This window comes from Tachyglossus aculeatus, chromosome 2 (assembly GCF_015852505.1).
Source record: "Tachyglossus aculeatus isolate mTacAcu1 chromosome 2, mTacAcu1.pri, whole genome shotgun sequence".
Taxonomy (NCBI): Eukaryota; Metazoa; Chordata; class Mammalia; order Monotremata; family Tachyglossidae; genus Tachyglossus; species Tachyglossus aculeatus.
The window spans coordinates 107,538,170-107,560,804 of NC_052067.1; the positions used below are offsets into that span (position 1 = coordinate 107,538,170).

Here is a 22,635-nt window from a genome sequence, read left to right on the forward strand (position 1 = left end):
GAGCAAGATTCCCTCCCACTGGGCCTGCTCCGTTAGCAACTTTGGTTTCGTCCGTTGCTACGGCGTCCCCTCCCCCGGCGCGGCCCATCGGCTCGTCAGTCTTCAGGCTGGGAGGGGGAGGGGGCGGGGCTCCCGGCCGCAGCCACGCCCCCATCTAGGCCACGCCCCCTTTCCCTCTTGGCCACGCCCCCTTCGGCGGCGGGCGCTTCTGCGGCTGCTGCTGCAGCGGCAGTTGGTGCAGCGGTTGCAGCGGCTGGTGCAGCGGTTGCAGCAGCTGCAGCAGTCGGCGCGGCCCGGCCATGGTCGGGGGCCACCGTGCCGGGTTCGGCGTTGCCCTGTCGGCGCTGGTCCTGTCCCTCTGCGCGCGGGGCGGGCGCGGGCGGGCGCTGGAGTGGTACTCGGCCTTCGTCAGCACCGAGTACACGGACCCGCTGACCAACGCCACGGTGCGCAGCGGCGGCGGGCAGGGGCGGGGGCGGGGCCGGGGTCCGGACCCGGGCGGTCGCTATGGGAACAGCTCCCCCAAGGAGGGCCTGCAGGGCCTGGTGGGCATCCCGCGCTCGGCCGGCCGCGCCCCGGAGGGCTGCGGGCGGGACACGCGGTACTACGTGCCCCCCGTGGGCGGGCCCGACGCCGCCGGCCCGGAGCCCTGGATCGCCCTGGTGGCCCGCGGCGGCTGCACCTTCCGGGACAAGGTCCTCAACGCCGCCAGGAGGAACGCCTCGGCCGTCGTCATCTACAACCAGTTCCGCTACGGAAACGCCACCAGCTCCATGTCCCACCACGGTGAGCGGCCCCCCGCTCCCCTCCCGACCCGCGTCGGCCTGCTCTCTGATAATAATAATAATAATAATAATAATAATGGTATTTGTTAAGCGCTTACTATGTGCAAAGCACTGTTCTAAGCACTGGGGGGATACAAGGTGATCTCCCCTTCGTCCCCCCCTCCATCCCCCCGTCTTACCTCCTTCCCTTCCCCACAGCACCTGTATATATGGTTGTACATATTTATTACTCTATTTATCTATTTATTTATTTATTTTACTTGTACATTTCTATCCTACTTATTTTATTTTGTTGGTATGTTTGGTTCTGTTCTCTGTCTCCCCCTTTTAGACTGTGAGCCCACTGTTGGGTAGGGACTGTCTCTATGTGATGCCAATTTGTACTTCCCAAGCGCTTAGTACAGTGCTCTGCACATAGTAAGCGCTCAATAAATACGATTGATTGATTGATTGATTGATCAGGTTGCCCCATTGTGGGGCTCACGGTCTTAATCCCCATTTTACAGATGAGGGAACCGAGGCACAGAGAAGTTAAGTGACTTGCCCCAAGTCACACAGCTGACAGTTGGCGGAGCCCGGATTTGAACCCCTGACCTCTGACTCCAAAGCCCGGGCTCTTGCCACTGAGCCGTGCTGATCGCCCAGCCTCGTGTCTCTCTCCACGTCGATCCGTATTTCAATCAATCAATCAATCAATCGTATTTATTGAGCGCTTACTATGTGCGGAGCACTGGACTGAGCGCTTGGGAAGCACAAGTTGGCAACACATAGAGACGGTCCCTACCCAACGGTGGGCCCACAGTCTAAAAGGGGGAGACAGAGAACAGAACCAAACATACCAACAAAATAAAATAAATAGGATAGAAATGTACAAGTAAAATAAATAAATAAGAGTAATAAATATGTACAACCATATATACAGGTGCTGTGGGGACGGGAAGGAGGTAAGATGGGGGGGATGGAGAGGGGGACGAGGGGGAGAGGAAGGAAGGGGCTCAGTCTGGGAAGGCCTCCTGGAGGAGGTGAGCTCTCAGCAGGGCCTTGAAGGGAGGAAGAGAGGGGCAGAGGGAGGGCGGAGGGGCAGAGGGAGGTGCTCCTGCCCGGATTATCTTTGTCCAGAAACGCTCTGGGCATGTGACTCCCCTCCTCAAAAATCTCCAGTGGCTACCAATCAATCTGCGCATCAGGCAGAAACATATCCCCCTGGGCTTCAAGGCTGTCCATCCCCTCGCCCCCTCCTACCTCACCTCCCTTCTCTCCTTCTCCAGCCCAGCCCGCACCCTCCGCTCCTCCGCCGCTAACCTCCTCACCGGGCTTTGTTCTCACCCGTCCCGCCATCGACCCCCGGCCCACGTCCTCCCCCTGGCCCGCAATGCCCTCCCTCTGCCCCTCCGCCAAGCTAGCTCTCTTCCTCCCTTCAAGGCCCTACTGAGAGCTCACCTCCTCCAGGAGGCCTTCCCAGACTGAGCCCCCTCCTTCCTCTCCCCCTCGTCCCCCTCTCCATCCCCCATCTTACCTCCTTCCCTTCCCCACAGCACCTGTATATATGTATATATGTTTGTACATATTTATTACTCTATTTATTTTACTTATACATATCTATTCTATTTATTTTACTTTGTTAGTATGTTTGGTTTTGTTGCCTGTCTCCCCCTTTTAGACTGTGAGCCCACTGTTGGGTAGGGACTGTCTCTATACGTTGCCAATTTGTACTTCCCAAGCGCTTAGTACAGTGCTCTGCACATAGTAAGCGCTCAATAAATACGATTGATTGATTGATTGACCTGCGGCCCAGCAGCCCGGGGCCGGGGGGTCCCCCAGCGCCCACTGTTTTGCGGACCGCTGGGCCCCGCTCTCGGAAGACCGCCAATTGCCGGCTGTGTGACTTTGGGCCTCAGTTACCTCATCCGTAAAATGGGGATGAGGACTCTGAGCCCCCCTAGGGACAACCTGATCACCTTGTAACCTCCCCAGCGCATAGAACAGTGCTTTGCGCATAGTAAGCGCTTAATAAATGCCATTATTATAATTACTACGGTGCAACAGAGTCGGTAGACACGGTCCTATCCCGGCACGGGCGCACCGTCAGTCAACCCTGTGCATAATGCACTAGTGCATAGTGCACTAAACTAAGCGCTTGGGACCGATGCTACGCTCTAACGGTTAGGAGACCCTCTCCTGCCTACATCGAGCGGAGTCTAGAGGAGGCAGACATTAATCCTCCTTCCTCCGTCCTTTTCCCTGCATCCCGCCCTCAACTCCCTGCCTACTCCTTCTCTTTCCCTGCCTCCCTCGTCTCCCTTCTCTCCGCTCCTTTCTTCTCTTTCCCACCTCTCTGCTCCTCTCCTCCCTCCCCTCTGCCTCTCTCTTCTCCCCTCTCTCTGCTCTCTTCCTCTCTTCTCCCCCTCTCTGCTCCCTTCCTCTCTTCTCCCCTTTCTCTGCTCCCTTCCTCTCTCTTCTCCCTCCTCTCTGCTGTCTTCCTCCCTCTCCTCCCTCTTCTCTGCCCCCTCCTCCCTCTCCTTCCTTCTCTCTGCCCCCTCCTCCCTCTCCTTCCTTTTCTCTGCTCCCTCCATCCTTCTTCTCCCTTCCTCCCTCTTCTCCCTTCTCCCCTCTTCTCCCTTCTCTCTGCTCCCTTCCTCTCTGCCCCTTCCTTCTTTCATCCCTCTTCTCCCTTCTCTCTGTTCCCTTCCTCTCTGCCCCCTTCCTTCTTTCATCCCTCTTCTCCCTTCTCTCTGTTCCCTTTCTCTCTCTACTCCCTTCCTTCTCTCTGCTCCCTTCCTCTCTACTCCCTTCCTTCCTTCTCTCTGCTCCCTTCCTCCTTCTTCTCCCTTCTCTCTGCTCCCTTCCTCCTTCTTCTCCCTTCTCTCTGCTCCCTTCTGTCCTCTTCTCCCTTCTTTCTGCTCCCTTCTGTCCTCTCTCCCTTCCTTCCTTTATCCCTCTTCTCCCTTCTCTGCTCCCTTCCTTCCTTCTCTCTGCTCCTTTCATCCCTCTTCTTTCTCTCTGTTTCTTTCATCCCTCTTCTTTCTCTCTGCTTCCTTCATCCCTCTTCTTTCTCTCTGCCCCTTTCCTCCCTCTTCTTTCTCTCTGCCCCTTTCCTCCCTCTTCTTTCTCTCTGCTCCCTTCCTCCCTCTCATACTCTGTTCCCCTTCTCCCTCTCCTACTCTGTTCCCCTTCTCCCTCTCCTACTCTGTTCCCCTTCTCCCTCTCCTACTCTGTTCCCCTTCTCCCTCTCCTACTCTGTTCCCCTTCTCCCTCTCCTACTCTGTTCCCCTTCTCCCTCTCCTACTCTGTTCCCCTTCTCCCTCTCCTACTCTGTTCCCCTTCTCCCTCTCCTACTCTGTTCCCCTTCTCCCTCTCCTACTCTGTTCCCTTTCTCCCTCTCCTACTCTGTTCCCCTTCCTCCCTCTCCTACTCTGTTCCCCTTCCTCCCTCTCCTACTCTGTTCCCCTTCCTCCCTCTCCTACTCTGTTCCCTTTCTCTCTCTCCTACTCTGCGCCCTTCCTCCTTCTCCCTTCTCTCTGCTCCCTTCTGTCCTCTTCTCCCTTCTTTCTGCTCCCTTCTGTCCTCTCTCCCTTCCTTCCTTCATCCCTCTTCTTCCTTCTCTGTTCCCTTCCTTCTCTGCTCCCTTCCTTCCTTCTCTCTGCTTCTTTCATTCCTCTTCTTTCTCTCTGCTTCTTTCATTCCTCTTCTTTCTCTCTGCTTCTTTCATCCCTCTTCTTTCTCTGTGCTTCTTTCATCCCTCTTCTTTCTCTCTGCTTCTTTAATCCCTCTTCGTTCCTCTCTACTCCTTTCATCCCTCTTCTTTCCTCTCTACTCCTTTCATCCCTCTTCTTTCTGTCTGCCCCTTTCCTCCCTCTTTTCTCTCTGCTCTCTTCCTCCCTCTCCTACTCTGTTCCCCTTCTCCCTCTCCTACTGTTCCCTTTCTCCTTCTCTGTTCCCTTTCTCCCTCTCCTTCTCTGTTCGCCTTTCTCCCTCTCCTACTCTGTTCCCTTTCTCCCTCTCCTACTCTGTTCCCTTTCTCCCTCTCCTACTCTGTTCCCTTTCTCCCTCTCCTGCTCTGTTCCCTTTCTCCCTCTCCTGCTCTGTTCCCTTTCTCCCTCTCCTGCTCTGTTCCCTTTCTCCCTCTCCTGCTCTGTTCCCTTTCTCCCTGTCCTACTCTGTTCCCTTCCTCCCTCCTCTTTGTTCCCTTCCTATTTCCTCTTCTTTGTTCCCTTCCTCCCTCTCCTCCTTTCTGCTCCTGGGCGCCTGAATTTGCGGATCCGGCTTCCCCCTTCCATGGGCTCGTACATCCATATTCCTCACCAGGAGGTTGAATCCCCGGAGCTCCGTGCCAGGGTTTTTCCTCTCCTCGCTTTGGGGAATGGAGTTCGGGACAAGGAATGCCCCAGAGCCCCTTGAACCAAAGAGAAAATAATCAATTCCTCCCCGGCAGCGTTCACTCGTTAGCATTTTCATCCATCGATGTATTTAATAATAATAATGGTATTTGTTAAGCACTTACTATGTGCAAAGCACTGTTCTAAGCACTTTTTATTTATCCAGCCACTTCCTGTGTCCAGAGCCCTGTGCTAAGCGCTTGGGAGAGTGCAGTAAAACAGGTGGGAGACACATTCCCTGTCCACAAGGAGCTTGCAGTTTAGAGGGGGAGATTGGCTTCACTTTTCCAGCCCTGAAATGCCCCATAGCCAGGATCGGCCTTTGATGCGTGCCTTGGTGTCACCCCCGATGACCCTGAGTAGCTCATGATGGGGTCCCTGTTTGTGCACTCCCTGGGCTAAGAGAGCCCTGCAACCAAGGGCATCGCAACCCCTCTTCATAAAACTTCTCTTTCGGGTTGCTTTGAGAGACAGATAGGACTAGAGAGGTCCACTTGGAGAGATGGAATGAGTCTGGATGTGTAAGGATGGGTGAAGGTGTGATTGGATACAGGCATTCAGGTTTGCTCCATTCTACCTCTTGGTTTCCGATCAGTCCATTCTAGAGTGTCTGCTTTAGCGTTGTACTTCCTGCTTTCTCTCGTGATATTGTTCATGACTTATTTCAGTTTCTTCACACATTTAATTTCTGCAATCACATATTTAAAGCAGAGTCACCTCTGAGCGTTAGCAGTAAGAGAAATTATGGCTCAGCGGCATGTGACCGCCCTGGAAGTTCGCTCTCTTGCCTCTGTTTTTCTCATTCTATCCATCAGAAGAACTGGTTCCCTCTTCTCAAAATGAATTTACATTCTGCAGACCAGATGTGTAGCATGATCGAAAGGAGCTGAACCTCAGTTTGGTGGTTATGTCAGCATCCTGTAAAGTTGTTTTGTTTTTTTGTTTTGGGGTTTTTTTTGCACCATTATTCAATCGTATTTGTATCTATTAAAACCTCTTAGCACAGACTTTGGCAGATTTACACTAAATGCTTAATAAATTACATAACTAATTAATAAGATAGCAGTAAAATTATCCCCTGAGGAGCACCTTTCCCCCTGCAGCTTTCTCTCCCAACCCACCACTCTGCAGTGAGGATATCTGGATCCAGAAAATTCCCCCCCGATCAGCTGAAAGGATGGACCAATGGGAGAATTTGGAAAAATAGTAGTAGTCCAGTTTCTTTGTTATACTTCTGCTTTGCGGTAGCCTTTGTAATAAAATAAGTAAAAGAGGCTTCTGGAGGCTAGTTCAAGCCCACTTTTAATCAGTCATATTGATTAAAATATGCATATTGTGCACTTACTTTGTGCAGAGCACTGTACTAAGCTCTTAGGGAAAGTACTGTATAAAAGCTGGTAGACATGTTGGCTACCCACAATGAGCAGACAGGGTGTCTGGGGTCTGGATGGAGAGGAAGTTACTCATGGCAAAGTGGTTAGAGCATGGTCCTGGGAGTCAGAAAGTCATGGGTTCTAATGTCGGCCCCACCACTTGACAGCTGTGTGACCTTGAGTGAGTTACTTCATTCCTCTGGGCCTTAGTTACCTCATCTGTAAAATGGGGATTGAGACAGTGAGCCCCACATGTGACAAGGGACTGTCCAACTCGATTTGCTTGTGTCTACCCTAGCGTTTAGTACAATGCCTGGCACATATAGTAAGCGCTTAACAAACGCCATTGTCATTATTATTATTGTACTCTCCCGGGCATTTAGTACAGTGCTCTGTGCAGAGCAAGTACCATTTATTGATTGATATTCCTCTACCAGCCAAGCCTCCCAAATTGTCAGCCTTATGGAAATAAAATAGGGCTCGCTTAGCCGTCTGGACTTTGTCTCTGCGTTAAGAAGATAAGCTAATTTAGTCTTAATTCCTGATCCTTGAATCAGTCACCCCCCCACTGAACTGCCTGGATATCTTTTCTAATATTCTAATGAGACTCAAGCATCTGGCCTCAAATAAATTTAAAATATTTCATCATGTCTTTTCATTTTTGCATCCAGTATTAGTGAACCGAGAATAAAAGAAGTTTGAACTGTACATTTCTTAAGGGCAGAGAGCATACCATTTACTTCTTGTATATGTCTCCAAGAAGCCTAATAGAAAGGGCACAGGCCTGGGAATCAGAGAACCTAGTTTCTAAGCCCAGCCCTGCCACCTTGGACAAATCGCTTTATGTCTCTGTGCCTCAAGTTTCCTCATCTATAAAATGGGCATTCAGTACTTGTTCTCCCTCCCATCTATTGTGAGCCCCATGTGAGACTGCTTATTGTTGTACTGAACTCTCCCAAGTACCTAGTACGGTGCTCTGCACTTAGTAAAGGCTCAGTAAATACGATTGGATGAGTGATTGGGACCGTGTCAGACCTGATTATCTTTGATGTACCCTGAGCTTAGTACGTTGCTTGGCATATAGTAAAAACTTAACAAATATTATTTTATATTATTATTGTAAGTGGTACAGTGACCCTGCAGACAGTAGTTCAACAAATACTGTTGGTACTTGATGAGAATCTAGGCTTATAAGATTACCGAATGCTTTTGCTGCGGGTCAGTGCTTATGTCTGGGGTAACAGTAGGGAAGAGAGAAGTTGGTGAGGGAGGAATGGCAGTGGTAGATGAAGAAAGAGCCAGTGCAAATTATGGGGACCCGATTATTTTTTTGACCCCCACAAAGATGGCAATTAAGAAATATTTGTGTTTGAAGACTGCCTGGGAAGTTGAAAGGAGACATCCTTACTGCCTTTCAGCTATATTTTCATTATTTGGAATTTGGTGTTTTCTACTGTGATGACAGTTGAAAAGCGTTCAATTTTTGCATGTACAAATATTGTAATGTACAATGATTGCACAAGCCTAACCACAAAGGCTGTTTACTTATCTCTATTTCAACGGGAAACTCCATTAAAAGTACAGATGTTTCCAAGGGTGTTTAAATGGAAACTTGGATGAGTGCTTCTCATTGAGGCTTAATTTGCTTATATCACAAAGGCTGTTTACTTATCTCTATTTCAACGGGAAACTCCATTAAAAGTACAGATGTTTCCAAGGGTGTTTAAATGGAAACTTGGATGAGTGCTTCTCATTGAGGCTTAATTTGCTTATATCGTTGATTAACTAAGTTTGGGCAGCCTGTGCCAAGAGATTCCTCTGGAACCAAGAATTGAATGAATTCAGAGGTATTTCATATTTGTGCACTTCCTGCGAGGTGTTGCTGTTGGTGTGATTTCCACTTACGTTTACATGCTTTAAATTTAGTTGGCAGGCATCTGCTTTAAAAAACTTTGGTTTTGTGTGTGCTCAGTGGTGATATTGGGAAAGTCGAGGTAAGAGGGTTGTGAGCATGAAACAGGTTTAAGCTCCAAAATATGCCAGTGGGGGTGGGGTGTGTTTGTGTGTGTGTGTGTGTGTGTGTGTGAATATGTGGATTTCTGTAGCACGTTGCCAAGGTGGCATCTACTAGACCAAAGCATATGAGGGTTGAAGGGGATCAAAAGCAGGAAATTTCTCTAATATTCAGTAACCTATTCATTCAATATATCTACCTTGCAGTAGTTAAATAACAGTCATATCAGTTTAGTGCATGGTTTTACATGTGCTACTCAAAGCCACTTACCTGCTGTGTGACCTTGGGCAAGTCACATGGCATCTCTGTGCTTCAGTTTCCTCATCTGCAAAATGGGGATTCAGTATCTGTTCTTCCTCCTACTTAGACTGGAAGCCCCATGTGGGACCTGATTATCTTGTATCTATCCCAGTGCTTAGTACTTAACAAATCCACTATGGTTATTGAAAATATAATATATATTATTCTTACCAGAATGTACATTTTTTTCTTTAAATTAAATGGTTCACGCGTATGGCCTACTTTACAAGAGTGAGCCAAAAAGCAGTTGAAAGGACTACAAGTTCACTTAGGAAAAAATCAGAGAACATAAATGGTTTACTAGTTCAAGATTGATTGTGTGGAAGTAATAAAATATCATTATTGAAGCTTCTAATAGTGGGTTCCATAGACTGACAAGTTGTCTGTTTTTTTCTTAATGGTCTTAAGTGCCTCCCCTGTGTCAGCACTGCTGTAAGTGCTGGGCTGGATACAAATCAGAGAAGCAGCGTGGCTCAGTGGAAAGAGCACGGGCTTTGGAGTCAGAGGTCGTGGGTTCGAATCCCGGCTCCACCACAAGTCTGCTGTGTGACCTTGGGCAAGTCACTGAACTTCTCTGAGCCTCAGTTCCCTCATCTGTAAAAATGGGGATTAAGACTGTGAGCCCCACGTGGGACAACTTGATCACATTGTATCCCCCCAGTGCTTAGAACAGTGCTTTGCACATAATAAGCGCTTAACAAATGCCATTATTATTATTATATTAAATCAATCAGGGTGGACTCAGGTCTGTTCTACAATGGGAGTCAGTCTAAGTAGGAGGGAGAATGGGTATTGCATCCCCATTTTACAGTTGGTTCAACCAACGGAGGTCTCTGAAAAACAATCCATAAATCAGTAAACTATTCCCTTCCTGGTTTTGCTCACATGGATGCAGTGGAAGAAGAGAGAAGTAGACTAGCCCTTAAAGAACTATAGTTTTTTAAATGGTGTCCTCCCCATTCCATCCCCCATTCCCTTATTTTTCTCTTGAACCGGGTCTGATTTTGGCAGAGCATAGCTTTCTTGGGAGCTGGCAGCCTCGCACGTCCACCCGGACACACTTATCACACCCATAGCTTGAAAGAGTTTAGGAAGTGTTTCATTAGCATCCTCCATGAGCTGTACTTAAAAGTTAAATGGCAAGGTAGAGTCACCAATGACGAGGTCCTGGAATGCAGTTGGTTCACCAGTCCCAAGGCAGTACTCATTACCTCACAGCTTTGATGGAAGAGAGATTGAGAGGAAAACGGAGGAAGGCAGGAAATCCAAGCAGATGAGGCAAGTTGAGCCAAAGTGGGGTTTCTTCAAGCAGGGAGGGCCGAATGGAGGCTTTCAACACCACTGAAATGATGATGCGGGATACCAGCAGACTGTTGAGCAACAGGGACACAGAGTGCCAACTAAATTAGCAAATATACCTACGTGGAAATCACACTTCAACAGCAACATCTGCATTGTCTGCCAGCAAAATTAGCACATATACCTACGTGGAAATCATCACACTTCAACAGCAATGTCTAACAGGGGGGGTCTACCAACTCTGCTGTATTGTACTCTTCCAAGCGCTTAGTACAATTCTCTGCACACAGTTAAGTGCTCAGCAAATCCTATCGATTGACTGATTGAGATGCACAAATTGGAAACACCTGAATGGAGTCAATTCTCAGTTTCAGTGGAAACTCTGGTTTGGCATAGGCTGCCCAAACTCAAGATAATCAACAATATTAGCTAATTAAACCTCAATGAGTAACATTTACCCAGGTTTCCTTTTCAGCACGGTAGTCAGTAGAGTGACTCTGATCCAGCAGAGGGGTGGGAATAAAAAACAACTCCAGGCACTCATATGAAAACCTCTTCAAGATTATCCTTAGATGCACCAGCAAGGAGTAAATCGTTGGTTACACGTATTATAGTCACCCGCTGGATAAGGTCTCCGTCTGGGGTGTTTTCATCTAATCAGCGAATAGGTAAGAATGTATGCCCCAGACTGGAAGTATCAAGGGAACAGAGGAACTGAACTATCACTTCCCGCTTGTGATCTCAACCAGGGGTGCCCATATGCTCCATCCCAGCCATCACTCGGAGCGATGCGTATTTTCAACCCCTCTGTAAAGTCGCAGAGGGAAATGCTTGTTGGAGAATTGTGATCATTCAATACTTTCGATTCATCTTGTCTAACCGCCTTTGCTCTTTTATGCTATTTAAAAGAACTAAATAGCTAATGCGTAAAGTCAGTAAAGGAGTCGTCTTACGCTGACTCTCCTTTGGTTCTTTTTAAAGGGACAGGAAATACCGTGGTAATCATGGTTGGCTATCCCAAAGGAATAGAAATTTTGGAGCCAGTGCGAAGAGGCATTCCTGTAAAAATGACCATAGAAGTCGGCATGCGGCATGTACCAGAGTTCATAATTGGTCAGTCAGTTGTATTTGTAGCTATTGCCTTCATCACAATGATGATCATATCGCTAGCGTGGCTGATATTTTACTATGTACAGCGTTTCCTGTATACTGGATCACAGTTTGGAAGTCAGGTAACCGAATTGAGTTGTAATAATTTTGTATTCAATTCTTTCTTTTTTTTATTTAATTTCACCTGTAGTAGAAGCAGCATGGCCTAGTGGAGAGAGTACAGGCCTGGTAGCTGGGTGATTTGGTTTCTAATCCCAGCTCCACCCTGTGCCTGCTGTGTGACCTTGGGCAAGTCACTCAATTTTTCTGGGCTTCATCAATCGTATTTATTGAGCACTTACTGTGTGCAGAGCACTGTACTAAGCGCTTCAATTACCTCATCTATAAAACGGTGGTTAAATAACTGTTTTTCCCTCTCAAAAGTCTGTTGTACTTCAGGAGCCCTAGGTGGGATGGGGCTCTCTCTGATCTTATTATCTCTTATTTGTCCCAATGCCTAGTACAGTGCCTGGCTCATAGTAAGTGCTTAACAAAATACAGCAATTATCATTAGTTGTAGAAGTAGTAAAATGCCATTTTGAGTTAGCTTTCCGCCTTTGGTTTTGATTTAGATTTCCCAATTTACGTTCACCGCAAATACTGCTTACGCTATTTAATGAACCCTTAAAAAAAAAACTGAGTCACTTGTTAATTTGTTAAAATTCTGCTGAGCCAAAGATGACAATCAGTCCAAACGCTTAGTGCAGCACTCTGCACACAGTAAGCACTCAATAAATACAATTAAATGAATGAATAAATCACTTTCCTAGAAAATTGAAGATATCAGTCTTACTGTTTCAGTTGGTGAAATATCTAGGCCACTTAAATCGAAAATTTCTACCTTCAGAAAGAAAAATCGGAAGCTGTCTGTGCCTCAGTTTTAAGCTATTCCTCCCACTAAAATTGGCCATTTTTTTTAATGTCATTTATTAAGTGCTTACTATGTGCAAAGCACTGTTCTAAGCGCTGATTCTCCTAAATAGTTAATATTTCAATTTTCTCTGTTGTTTAGCATTTGGAATAATGCAAATTTTTTTCACACATTTAGTATTTTTAATTGCTTTCAAAATATAGCCTAGAAAACTATTTACATATTGATTTTATTCCCTAGAGCTATAGAAAAGAGACAAAGAAAGCCATAGGTCAGCTACAACTGTATACCGTGAAACGTGAAGATAAGGTAAGAATGTCTCAGTTTGGTCTTTCATTCTTATGAAACTATGTGTCAATTCATTTCCACAGTGTCAAACATCTTTAATCTATTCTGTTTACTGAGCACTTACTGCATGCAGAGTACTAGATGTTTGGGAGAGGACAATATAACAGATTTCTTAGACTCTGTTACCCACCCGCAATGAGCTTCCAGTCTTTAAGAGGAGACAGACATTAAAACAAATTATGGATGTGCACATAAGCGCTGTGGGACTGAGGGTGGGATGATGCAGAAGGGAGAGGGAGTAGGGGAATTGAAGATTTTGCATCTTGTAATATGACTGTGTTTCTAAGGTGTTTATAACAGGCTAAAGTATCCATTTGTGCACTAAAAAATTATTCAAGGCCAAACTTTGAGTCATTTATGTTTTTGAGATCATCACGAATATGCCTCTAATTTCTTAGCCTGTTCCTTGATTCTAGTGGAGAGACAAATGGAAAAGTTTATTCTTGTAACAGTCTGTATTTCCAGTACACAAAGTTGTCTCAGAAGAGCATACATTCACCCAAGAGTGCAATAATCAATCAGTGATATTGAGTGTTAAGTATGTGCAGAGCACTGTACTAAGCTCTTGTAACATTCTACTTATCAGTCCTGCCATGGAAGTAAGTGGTATTTATGGAGCACCCAACCGCAGTGTGCAGCACCCAAGTACAATGTGAAGTCAAATCAGTCGTGTTTATTGAGCGCTGAATGTGTGCAGAGACTGTACGAAGCGCTTGGGAGAGTACATTTTAACCGAGTTGGTAGGCATGTCCTTTGCCCACATAATAATAATTATGGTATTAGGCACTTACTATGTGCCAAGCACTACTCTAAGCACTGGGGTAGATACAAGGTAATCAGGTTGTCCTACGTGGGGCTTAGAGTTTTAGTCCCCATTTTCCAGATGAGGTAACTGAGGCACAGAGAAGTGAATTGTCTTGCCCAAGGTCACACAGCAGACAGGTGGCAGAGCTGGGATTAGAACCCATGTCCTCTGACTCCCAAGCCCAGGCTCTTGCCAGTAGACCATACTGCTTCTAAAATTTAGAGCCCTGTCATGCACTAGAATCTTCAAAAGATACCGAGAACCGCTGCAGTATTTTATGCTTTCCTTCCACTTTACCCAGCGTGGAGCAGTTTGACCAAAACCAGATGAATTTTTAAAAGAGTATTTACAATTGCATGGGGCCCTTTCTCCCAAACATGCACACAGCAAGTGCTCAGTAAACACCATTGCTTAGGGAACTGAAATCAAGTGGTTGTTCACTGGGTCCCAGGCTACAGGTTTACGTTCTGAATCTATATTTGTGGTGACCAAAATGCTTAACTTCAAAAATATTCTTCCTGTTAGTGACTACCTGTTTTTCATATGAAATTCTGACTACCTGATTTTTACTATGACCTTTTTTGGCTTTATAAACAAATGTCTTTGAAAGTACTCAAAATTTGCCGACTCTTGTGTCTTTTTTGGAAGATATATTAAGATTTTTGCCTCTGAAAATAGTTTTAGGGAGCCAGAGTGTTTAAAAAAACAAAAAAGCCCCTCTTAAATCTGAGTGGGTCTTTTTAAAAAGGATAATGACATGTAGGTGGGGTAGAGTGTCTGCATACGGTACTGTATTGCTTCAAAGTAACAGTTTTTCTTAAAACAAAGGGCTATTTTAGATTTGATATTTGAAGAGTTGCAAGTAATAAATTGAGCCATCCCCCAACAGGTTCCTGTATCAACCTACTGTCTTTAAAGTATGAGTAGTTTAGAGCCCTGCCAATTTTTTCATCCTCTCTGTGGAGCCTTGCCCATCTTCCTACTCTGTTTTTGCTTCTCTTTGTGGAAGAACATGCTCGATGGTTTGATGGTAACAGCACACGACCTCCTTTTGGAGCCTAGCGGACCATGAAAGTGTAGAAGTTGCAGCAGAGAAACCATAATGAGAATCTCCCCCAGCCCCCTTCTGCTTCTACTGCTGCCCAAGATGGGCAGGCCTAATGGAGAGAAGTCAAATAAGTGAAGGGAGTAAATCTGTTGGCGTGCTGGGGGATTTGTGCCGACCCAGGGCACAGCACACCCAAGGCCTGCTTGTACAGGAGAGAAAAATTGAGGTTCTTTTGCAGCTAATGATCAAAATTTCATGCCATGTTTCAAAGATCTCTCTGCATTTTCTTGGGCTGCTCAGTGATAGTTTTGGGAAAAGTGTGCCTGATTAGTGTTCTTATAATAATAATAATAATAATGTTGGTATTTGTTAAGCGCTTACTATGTGCAAAGCACTGTTCTAAGCGCTGGGGTAGATACAAGGTAATCAGGTTGTCCCACAAAGGGCTCACAGTCTTCATCCCCATTTTACAGATGAGGGAATTGAGACCCAGAGAAGTGAAGTGACTTGCCCAGAGTCACACAGCTGACAGGTGGCGGAGCCGGGATTTGAACCCATGGCCTCTGACTCCAAAGCCCGGGCTCTTTCCGCTGAGCCACGCTGCTTCCCATATTTGCTGATTTGTTTTTTCAAATGGTATACGTTAAGCCCTTACTATCTGCCAGGCAATCAATCAATCAATCGTATTGAGCGCTTACTGTGTGCAGAGCACTGTACTAAGCACTTGAGAAATACAAGTTAGCAACATATAGAGACGGTCCCTACCCAACAGTGGGCTCACAGTCTAGTACAGGCACTGCACTAAGCCCGGAGAAAGATAGCAAGGTAATCAGGTTGGACACAGTCCATGTCCCACACGGGGCTCAGAGTCTTAATCCCCATTTTACAGATGTTACCACATCTGTAGGTATTTGAGGACTTGGAAGTAATAAATTAAGCCATCCCCATCCCCCAACAAGCTCCTGTATAAATCTACAGTCTTAAAAGTATGGGTAGTTAAGAGCCCTGCCAATTTTTTGGCTGAGGCACAGAAAAGTCAAGTGACTTGCCCAAGGTCACACAGCAGACACGTGGCGGAACTGGAATTGGAATCCAGGCCCATGTCATATCCATTAGATCACACCGCTTCTCACTTAATGTCTGTTACCAGGGTAAACACATTCATGTTTGGACTATTGGTAGGGTCTTCTCCCAGACCAGCTCCTGTAGCCACTGAAGTTCCCGTCCCTTCTTCCTCATGGCTTTCACTAACCAAAACAAACTGCTGCTGCACTCACTCTTCATCCCCTCCCACCTTGCCAGGTTTAATTTTTAATCACTGTAAATAACTGTACTGTAATAACTGTAAAACTGTAATAACTGTAAAAAGTTTAGCAGTGAAAAAAATGATTTTCACTTGCTCTGGTACCACTTTCCTTCATAGATGCTGGCCTTTTCTTCATCATCATCAATCATCAATCGTATTTATTGAGCGCTTACTGTGTGCAGAGCACTGTACTAAGCTTCTTCAAAGATTATGAGCCTCTTGGGTGAGGGGATTCCTGTCTAATTATCACCTGGGTACTCTCTCAGCATTTGGTACAGTGCTTTGCACACAGTAAGTGCTTAGTACATACTACGGCTACTACTACAGAGCTTCAGCTCCTACTTTCTCTTCCCTTCAGACCCTTAATTCTTGAGTTCGATCCGCAGCACCGGGAGGGGAAGTTGTTTGTTAATCCAGCAAGTTCCCCCGGCGGCTTACGGCAGCTTGCAAATTTGACACAGAAAGTGCTGTAATCAAGGTTAGAAAATGTAATTAAACAGGGAATCCATAAGACAAGACTGTGAGTATCATCAACCCAAGGAAAGGAGTCTGGCACTCACTGGGGTGGATGGGGGTGGTGTGGGAGGGAGCATTTCATTACTGCCATCCTCAAGCAGCAGCAGCACTTTGAGGGGAGCTGGTGAAGCAGGGCTGTTGGGAACAGTTCACACCCCAAAATCCCTGGACTTGGGAACAAGCCAAGTCCAGCCAAGCGGCCAGCGGGGCCGCAGAGGAGGAACTGCCTTCAGTTAAAGTGGCTGAAACCAAGTTCTACTGGATTAATTGTTGTGAGAGTGGGGAAAGTACTTTGGTTTGTGCCACCTTAAATCCATCTGAAGAGCTGTGCCCGCTCGCTGGCAGAGGCATCCGTAAAAATCTGCAGCTCCGGTATATATGCTGCTAAAGCCACCCAGCGTCTGACAAGTAGTATTTTGTTTGTAAGCTAAGCCAACATTAAGCACTGCGTGTGTGTGAGGGGGTGGGTGGATGAGGAACACGGCAAAGCAGTAGAAAGAGTACTCGATCAGTGTAACAGTGTAACTGATCGAGAGAGCCGTGCAAGTGAGACCCTTTATTATTCATTCATAAAAATAACAAACACTGGGATGCAATGCAAAAAACCTGGAACATTTGTACTTGGCTTTGCATTTTTAGCATGGGTGTCCCTTGTAGGCAGGTATCACGTCTACCGACTGTGCTTTATTGTACTCTCCCCAGTGTTTAGTACAGTGCTGTGCCCACAGTAAGCAAATGGGGTGAGGGGGAGGAAGGAAGGGAGACCTGGGAGGAAGGAAAAGGAGCAGACTGGTGGTTTTCCTCCACTGATGCTTTGCCAGCCCAGTGGAAATGTAGCACTCTGCGACTGCCACGTTACACCATCAGCACCCTGTGGGCCTGTGCAGGTAGCCTAGCTAAAAGAGCCACACAGTTCCTCTGGCCTCGTATCAGATTATCCAGGGAAGGGGCCGCCCTCCAGCCTGAGCGGCGCAGGGATCTCTCCGCTAGAAGCTCCTGCAGAGGCAGCCAGACTCGGCCGCTGTGCCCACAGATCACTCTCCCAGGTAGTGATGGCTGGGAGGCACTGCCAGGCCCCTGCAGCCCAGCAGGCCCAGAGTGTGGACTTCTGCTGGACCCCTCAAGCCACCCAGGTGAGACTGAGTCTGGGCCTGACCTTGGGAAGCAGCAGTAGAAGCAGCAGCCGCATTCACTTCCTCCTCTGCTGCCCCGCTGGCTGCTTGGCTGGACTGGAAGTTGTGCTTGCTCCCAAGTCCAGGGATTTTGGGGGGTGAACTGCCCTCTTCCCAACAGCCCTGCTCCACCAGCTCCCCTCAGAGTGCTGCTGCTGCTTGAGGTTGGCAGCAGTGAGATGCTCCCTCCCACACCACCCCCATCCACCCCAGTGAGTGCCAGAGCAGAGGCCAAGATCTGCCTCAGGTGGCCCAGTGAGAACCGGTCCAGACTGGGGGCCACATCCTGCACGCAGAGGGCAAGGAGTTGAGCCACCACCTTGGCCCCACTTCTGTCCCCTTTCAGGCTCCGAGCGGCAGGTGGACCGAAGCTACCCTTCCTGTCCAAAAAGCATGGGGGTGAGGGTCTCAAGGCTGCCCTCGTGGCGCTAGGTTCCTGGGAGCTGTCACCTCCGTCACCGTCATGTAGTGGGCAGTTACCACCTCACACACATGGAGTGGACAAAATACAGCCCATGGACCAGGTCCAGTTAACCAAGGGGCTTAATCCAGTTTGGTACCAAGCCTGCCAATCTCCCAACATGGTCACTTCACAACAGAGGAAAAGGGGAATTGTTTATTGTCTTGTGACTGACCTGGAGCTAATGCAGGTGCAAGGGTAGGTTCCTCTATCTTTCCAAGACCCCTCCTTCCTTTCCCCTAAGTTTTCCCTGGTTGCCTCCCCCAAATTTGGAAAGCTTCTGGAGCCTAAATCGCTCTTCCCCAAACTGTAAGGTCTAGTGGTCAAAAGAGTGTAATGTTGTTTCAGAACAACATTTCTTGTGTACAGTATTTACTTCTGCTTATTTAAGGACCTTTCCTAGGCTCTGCATTTTAAGTGTATTTTAAAAGGAAATGTTAAATAATCTAGTAAATTTAACCATCTCATTTATTCATTAAGAATGACATTTATTCAGGACTATGTTCCGAACACTGTCTTAAGCCCTGGAATAGGCACAAGATAATCAGTTCCTGTCCCTTTTTTTAAATGGTATTTGTTAAGTGCTTACTATAGGCCAGGCACTGAACTAAGCACTGGGGAAGCTACAAGCTCATCAGATTGGACACAGTCCTTGTCCCACCTGGGACTCACAGTCTTAATCCCCATTTTACAGATGAGGTGACTAAGGCCCAGTGAAGTGACTTTCCCAAGATCACAGAGCAGACAAGTGGTGGAGCCGGGGTTATAGAACCCAGGACTTTCTGACTTCCAAGCCTGTGCTCTATCCACTAGGCCATGATGCTTCATGAGGCTCACAGTTTAAGAGGAAAGGGAGTTTAGTGATTAGGTTAATGTCACCCAGGAGGCAAATGCTGGAGAACCCAGATTTCTTGACTCCGGGGCCTTTGCTCATTCCATGAGGCCATGCTACTTTGATTGTAAAATAGGTACCTGGGTAATCTAGCTTTTGTTTAGAAAAGTGCTTTTATAATGAAAATACCTCGTTCCTCTTGTGTCGCAAAGTCCTGGAAACTGCTCATAGATATTTCACTGAGGATGCATTTTGAATGATCCTTTTTCTCTTTACAGGAAATTGATATTGATGCGGAAAACTGTGCAGTGTGCATTGAAAACTATAAACCAAAGGATGTTGTTCGAATTCTGCCATGCAAGTATGTTTCTTATGTTAGTGTTTTCTGCTGTTTTGAGATATTAAGGAGGTAGAGAAGACAGTTATTGAAGGGCTCCTTGACCAGTGGTGATCCTCAGTATCCAGGTTTGGCATTCACCGGTCATGGATGAGGTTCAGTAAGATTTATGTGCCATCTAATAGTTAAGAATGATTAAGAAGATGCAGGCTTACCCACAGGTAAGCCTCAGTGGTGGAGAGAGGCACGCACGCAGCATAGGTACTCCATTGTGGCAACACCCTCTCAAAATGGCAGTCAGTTTTGCATGTGCACATGCTCTCTCCATCTTCCCACTCCATGCTCCACCCCTACAACACAAGACTTTATGTTCCCAGCCTATCCTCTGTCCTACAAACACCTAGCCCTCATTTATTCACCTGTTGTGGATGGTCCCACTGAGCCTTCAGCCTGCTACTTCATTACAGAGCCCCAGCATGTTCTGTCTTTCATATCCCTAATCTCCAGGACTGGAGATAGTGAGTCCTCAGCATCTGGAAGGGAGGGGACCACTCAACATTGCCACCGGGTCTTTTGGAGAGGATTATTTTTTCAGCTTCCTAATGTGATCCCAGCTCTTTGCTGGCTTCCCATGGGCTGACCTATGGAGGCCTTCCCCAGCTGTTAACGGGACTTCTTGGTGTTCTACATTTTCTGGATCTTACCTGGCCAGGGTATAACTCATTCAAAAGTCTGCTTTTCTTTCTCTTATACAAAGAGCAAGCAGTCTTCTCTAAAGACGTCCAGGTATACACTCACGCACCTATTCTCTGGCCCAGCAGGTTAGCCTATAACTGTGCTTTGTTTTTGTGCTTCATTTGCGGGCAGAGACTGTGTATTTATTGTTGTTTTGTACTCTCCCAAGTGCTTAGTACAGTGCTTTGCACACAGTAAGTGGTCAATAAATACAATTGAATGAATGTTCAAATACTGGAATTTTGTGGAGCTTCTCCCCAGTAGTAGGCCTTTCCTACTATTGCCATCTGGAACTTCAAATCCTGTCCATTGGGCCAATGTCAGCCTCTCTGCTCCAGGGTACTCCGACAGGGGCTGATAGAGGGGAGGGACCTCCCTCCCTTCCAAAGGGAGTAGAAGGAGCAGTTGATAGGGATAATAATAATAGTAGTAATAATTATTTATTAAGCACCTCCTGTGTCTCAAAAAATGCTGATAAAAGGTTGAAACCAAATATTCAAGCCATTTATTTGAGGCCACCTTCATTTAAACCTCCAAAGACTTGTTCTTGGAATTAGAAGGTTTAATCATTTTGAAGTTATTCTGGTGTTGAAAACCAATTTTTACGGGGTCTTTGAATCTGCAATCCATAATAAATTACAGAGTTCCATATCTGGAGGGATACAAGGAGGTGACAGATTTCATCATTCTACTTGAGTGGTGTTACACAACAGATTTCCTTGCAGCCTTCCGTGATTGTTTTAAGGATTTATTTTTTTCAGTTAGGAAAAATATGCTGGAAAGAGCAAGTTTATCTGATGATACCTCGCCAAGAAACTAATGTAGGTTCTTTGATTCCCCTCAATGTCAGTTCTAATGAGAAGGGTCCTGTTTAAAAAAGTCAGTGTTTTGCAAATCAGGTTGGCCAGCTAAGCTGAAGAAGAACTTCAAATAAATTCTGAGCATTATACCCTTGGAATCAATAAATAACCCTCATTCCCGGGTTTTACACTTAAACCTGACTAATCAGTTCAGGGTCATAGAGTTATTTATAGTAGATGAATAGTAAAGAATGCTGAATTCATTTATTTGTTTTACCTCATGGAGTAGACGAGATGTTTTTGAGCATTTTTACATGACGAAGTTTATGTTTAGGCATATTTTTCATCGGACGTGCATTGACCCATGGCTTTTGGATCACAGAACTTGTCCAATGTGTAAACTGGATGTCATCAAATCTCTGGGATACTGGGTATGTTGCATTTTTATATATATTCAGCCTCGGTGAAGGGACTGAACTGCACGTGTTAAACCTGAAAACAGTGTCTCTGTGTTTGAGAGGTATAATCTGATAGATATAGAGCCTACCTTTGTAGTTCATCTGAATTGTGCAAATTACCCTTTTTCTGTTAGGTCTGTCAAACCCAGCAGGCTTGCCATTCTGTAGACTTCGTTGATTACTATAATTGCATTTGAAGAGTCTACACTTAGGCCTTCAAATCGTACCGTTCACCTGTAATGCCTCAAATCTCTACTTTACCGCACCATAGACCTTTGAACTGTGGCAGTGTTTTCTGAGGACTCGACTGTTGCCTTCAGTGGAACTTAATTACCCAAGTGATTTTTTAAAAACAAGTTTCTATGTCCTGTAAGTAAAGTGTTTGTCATTAAGTCATTTTCATTACTGAGTTAATGAAAAAGGTAATAGAGATGACATTTAAGGTAATAAAGATGAAGTTGAAGGGAATTTGGTGAAAAATAAGTTTATAAAAACGGTAAAGTGCAGTCCAGTTTAGAGGCTCCAGATGAAGCGTGGATTTATAGGTTATGTTTTTCCTTCCTTCCTTTGTAGATCTTAGATCCTCCATGCAAGTTATTAATGTTTACAGATGTTTTTGATCTTTTGCCAGAGTAGAGATTGAAAATAAATTTAAATTCTGAATGTAGTTTTGATATTCCCAGATATTTTTCTAATAGGTCTCAATGGGAAGAGGTGTAGTGGACTCACTGGTGACCATAAAGTGATATTATTATTTTCTAGGCTGCAGAACCGACTAAAATCTCACTCATTAGCTAAAAGATTTTGAGTAACTCAAAAGGCAGTTTCCCCAGTCAGTGCTATTATTTGTTTTAACCACATCATGGTTGATGTTCCGAGGTCTAACATGTCATGACAAAGAGGGGGAATAAAAAACATGGGATCTTGAATAACTGGAAGCTAGCTAGCTTTTATTCAGTGTCAAAGTTTTTCATCAATCACTTGTGTTTTTTGAGCGCTTTGTGTGTGCAGAGCACTGTACTAAGCACTGGGGAGAATATCAGTAGAGTTGGTAGACACAGTCCCTTCCCACAACTAGCTTATAGTCTAGAAGCGGGGACAGATGATATAAATAATCATATCAAGAAAGTATTTACTAGCATGTGGGTAAATGAAGTTACTAGTTAAGAATCCTGCCTGCTTAACATTAAATCTGTCAATGGTATTTATTGAACACTTATTTGCAGAGCACTGTACTAAGAGCTTGGGAAAGCACAAATCTTTAAATTATATCTGAGAAATTTATATTAATGTCCATGTCCCCCTCTGAGCTGTAACCTCGTTGTGAACAGGGAACGTATCTGCTAGCTCTGTTGTACTTTCTCAAGCGTTTAGTACAGTGCTCACTCTAGCTATAGTAAGAGATCAATAAATTCCACTGATTGATTACAATACAGTAGAGTCGGTAGTTGTGATAGATGTGATCCTTGCTCACAGGCAGCATACAGTCTAAGGGAGACAGACATTAAAATAAATTACAGGTGGGTAAGTAGTAGAGTAGGAGGGTATATTAGTAAATGCTGTGGTGCTGGAATGAGCATCAGAGTGCTTCAGTACTATACAGCCAAGTGCATAATCAGTGTAGAGGGGAGGGCAGGAAGGGAGAATGGGG

At 45.9% G+C, this 22,635-nt stretch overlaps 1 protein-coding gene across 5 annotated transcripts in view; it reads left to right on the forward strand.

Moving 5' to 3' along the window:
* Positions 1-288: 288 nt before the first annotated feature.
* The window catches only part of RNF149 (ring finger protein 149), a 37,719-nt gene continuing 15,372 nt past the window's right edge, over positions 289-22,635 (forward strand). For all 5 annotated transcript variants that reach the window (XM_038764447.1, XM_038764414.1, XM_038764423.1 and 2 more), the window contains exons 1-5: positions 289-786; positions 11,129-11,379; positions 12,408-12,476; positions 18,933-19,015; positions 20,861-20,957. In XM_038764447.1, coding sequence (XP_038620375.1) covers positions 300-786; positions 11,129-11,379; positions 12,408-12,476; positions 18,933-19,015; positions 20,861-20,957 — 987 coding nt within the window. In that variant the 5' untranslated portion in view covers positions 289-299. The remainder of the gene's footprint in view (positions 787-11,128; positions 11,380-12,407; positions 12,477-18,932; positions 19,016-20,860; positions 20,958-22,635) is intronic.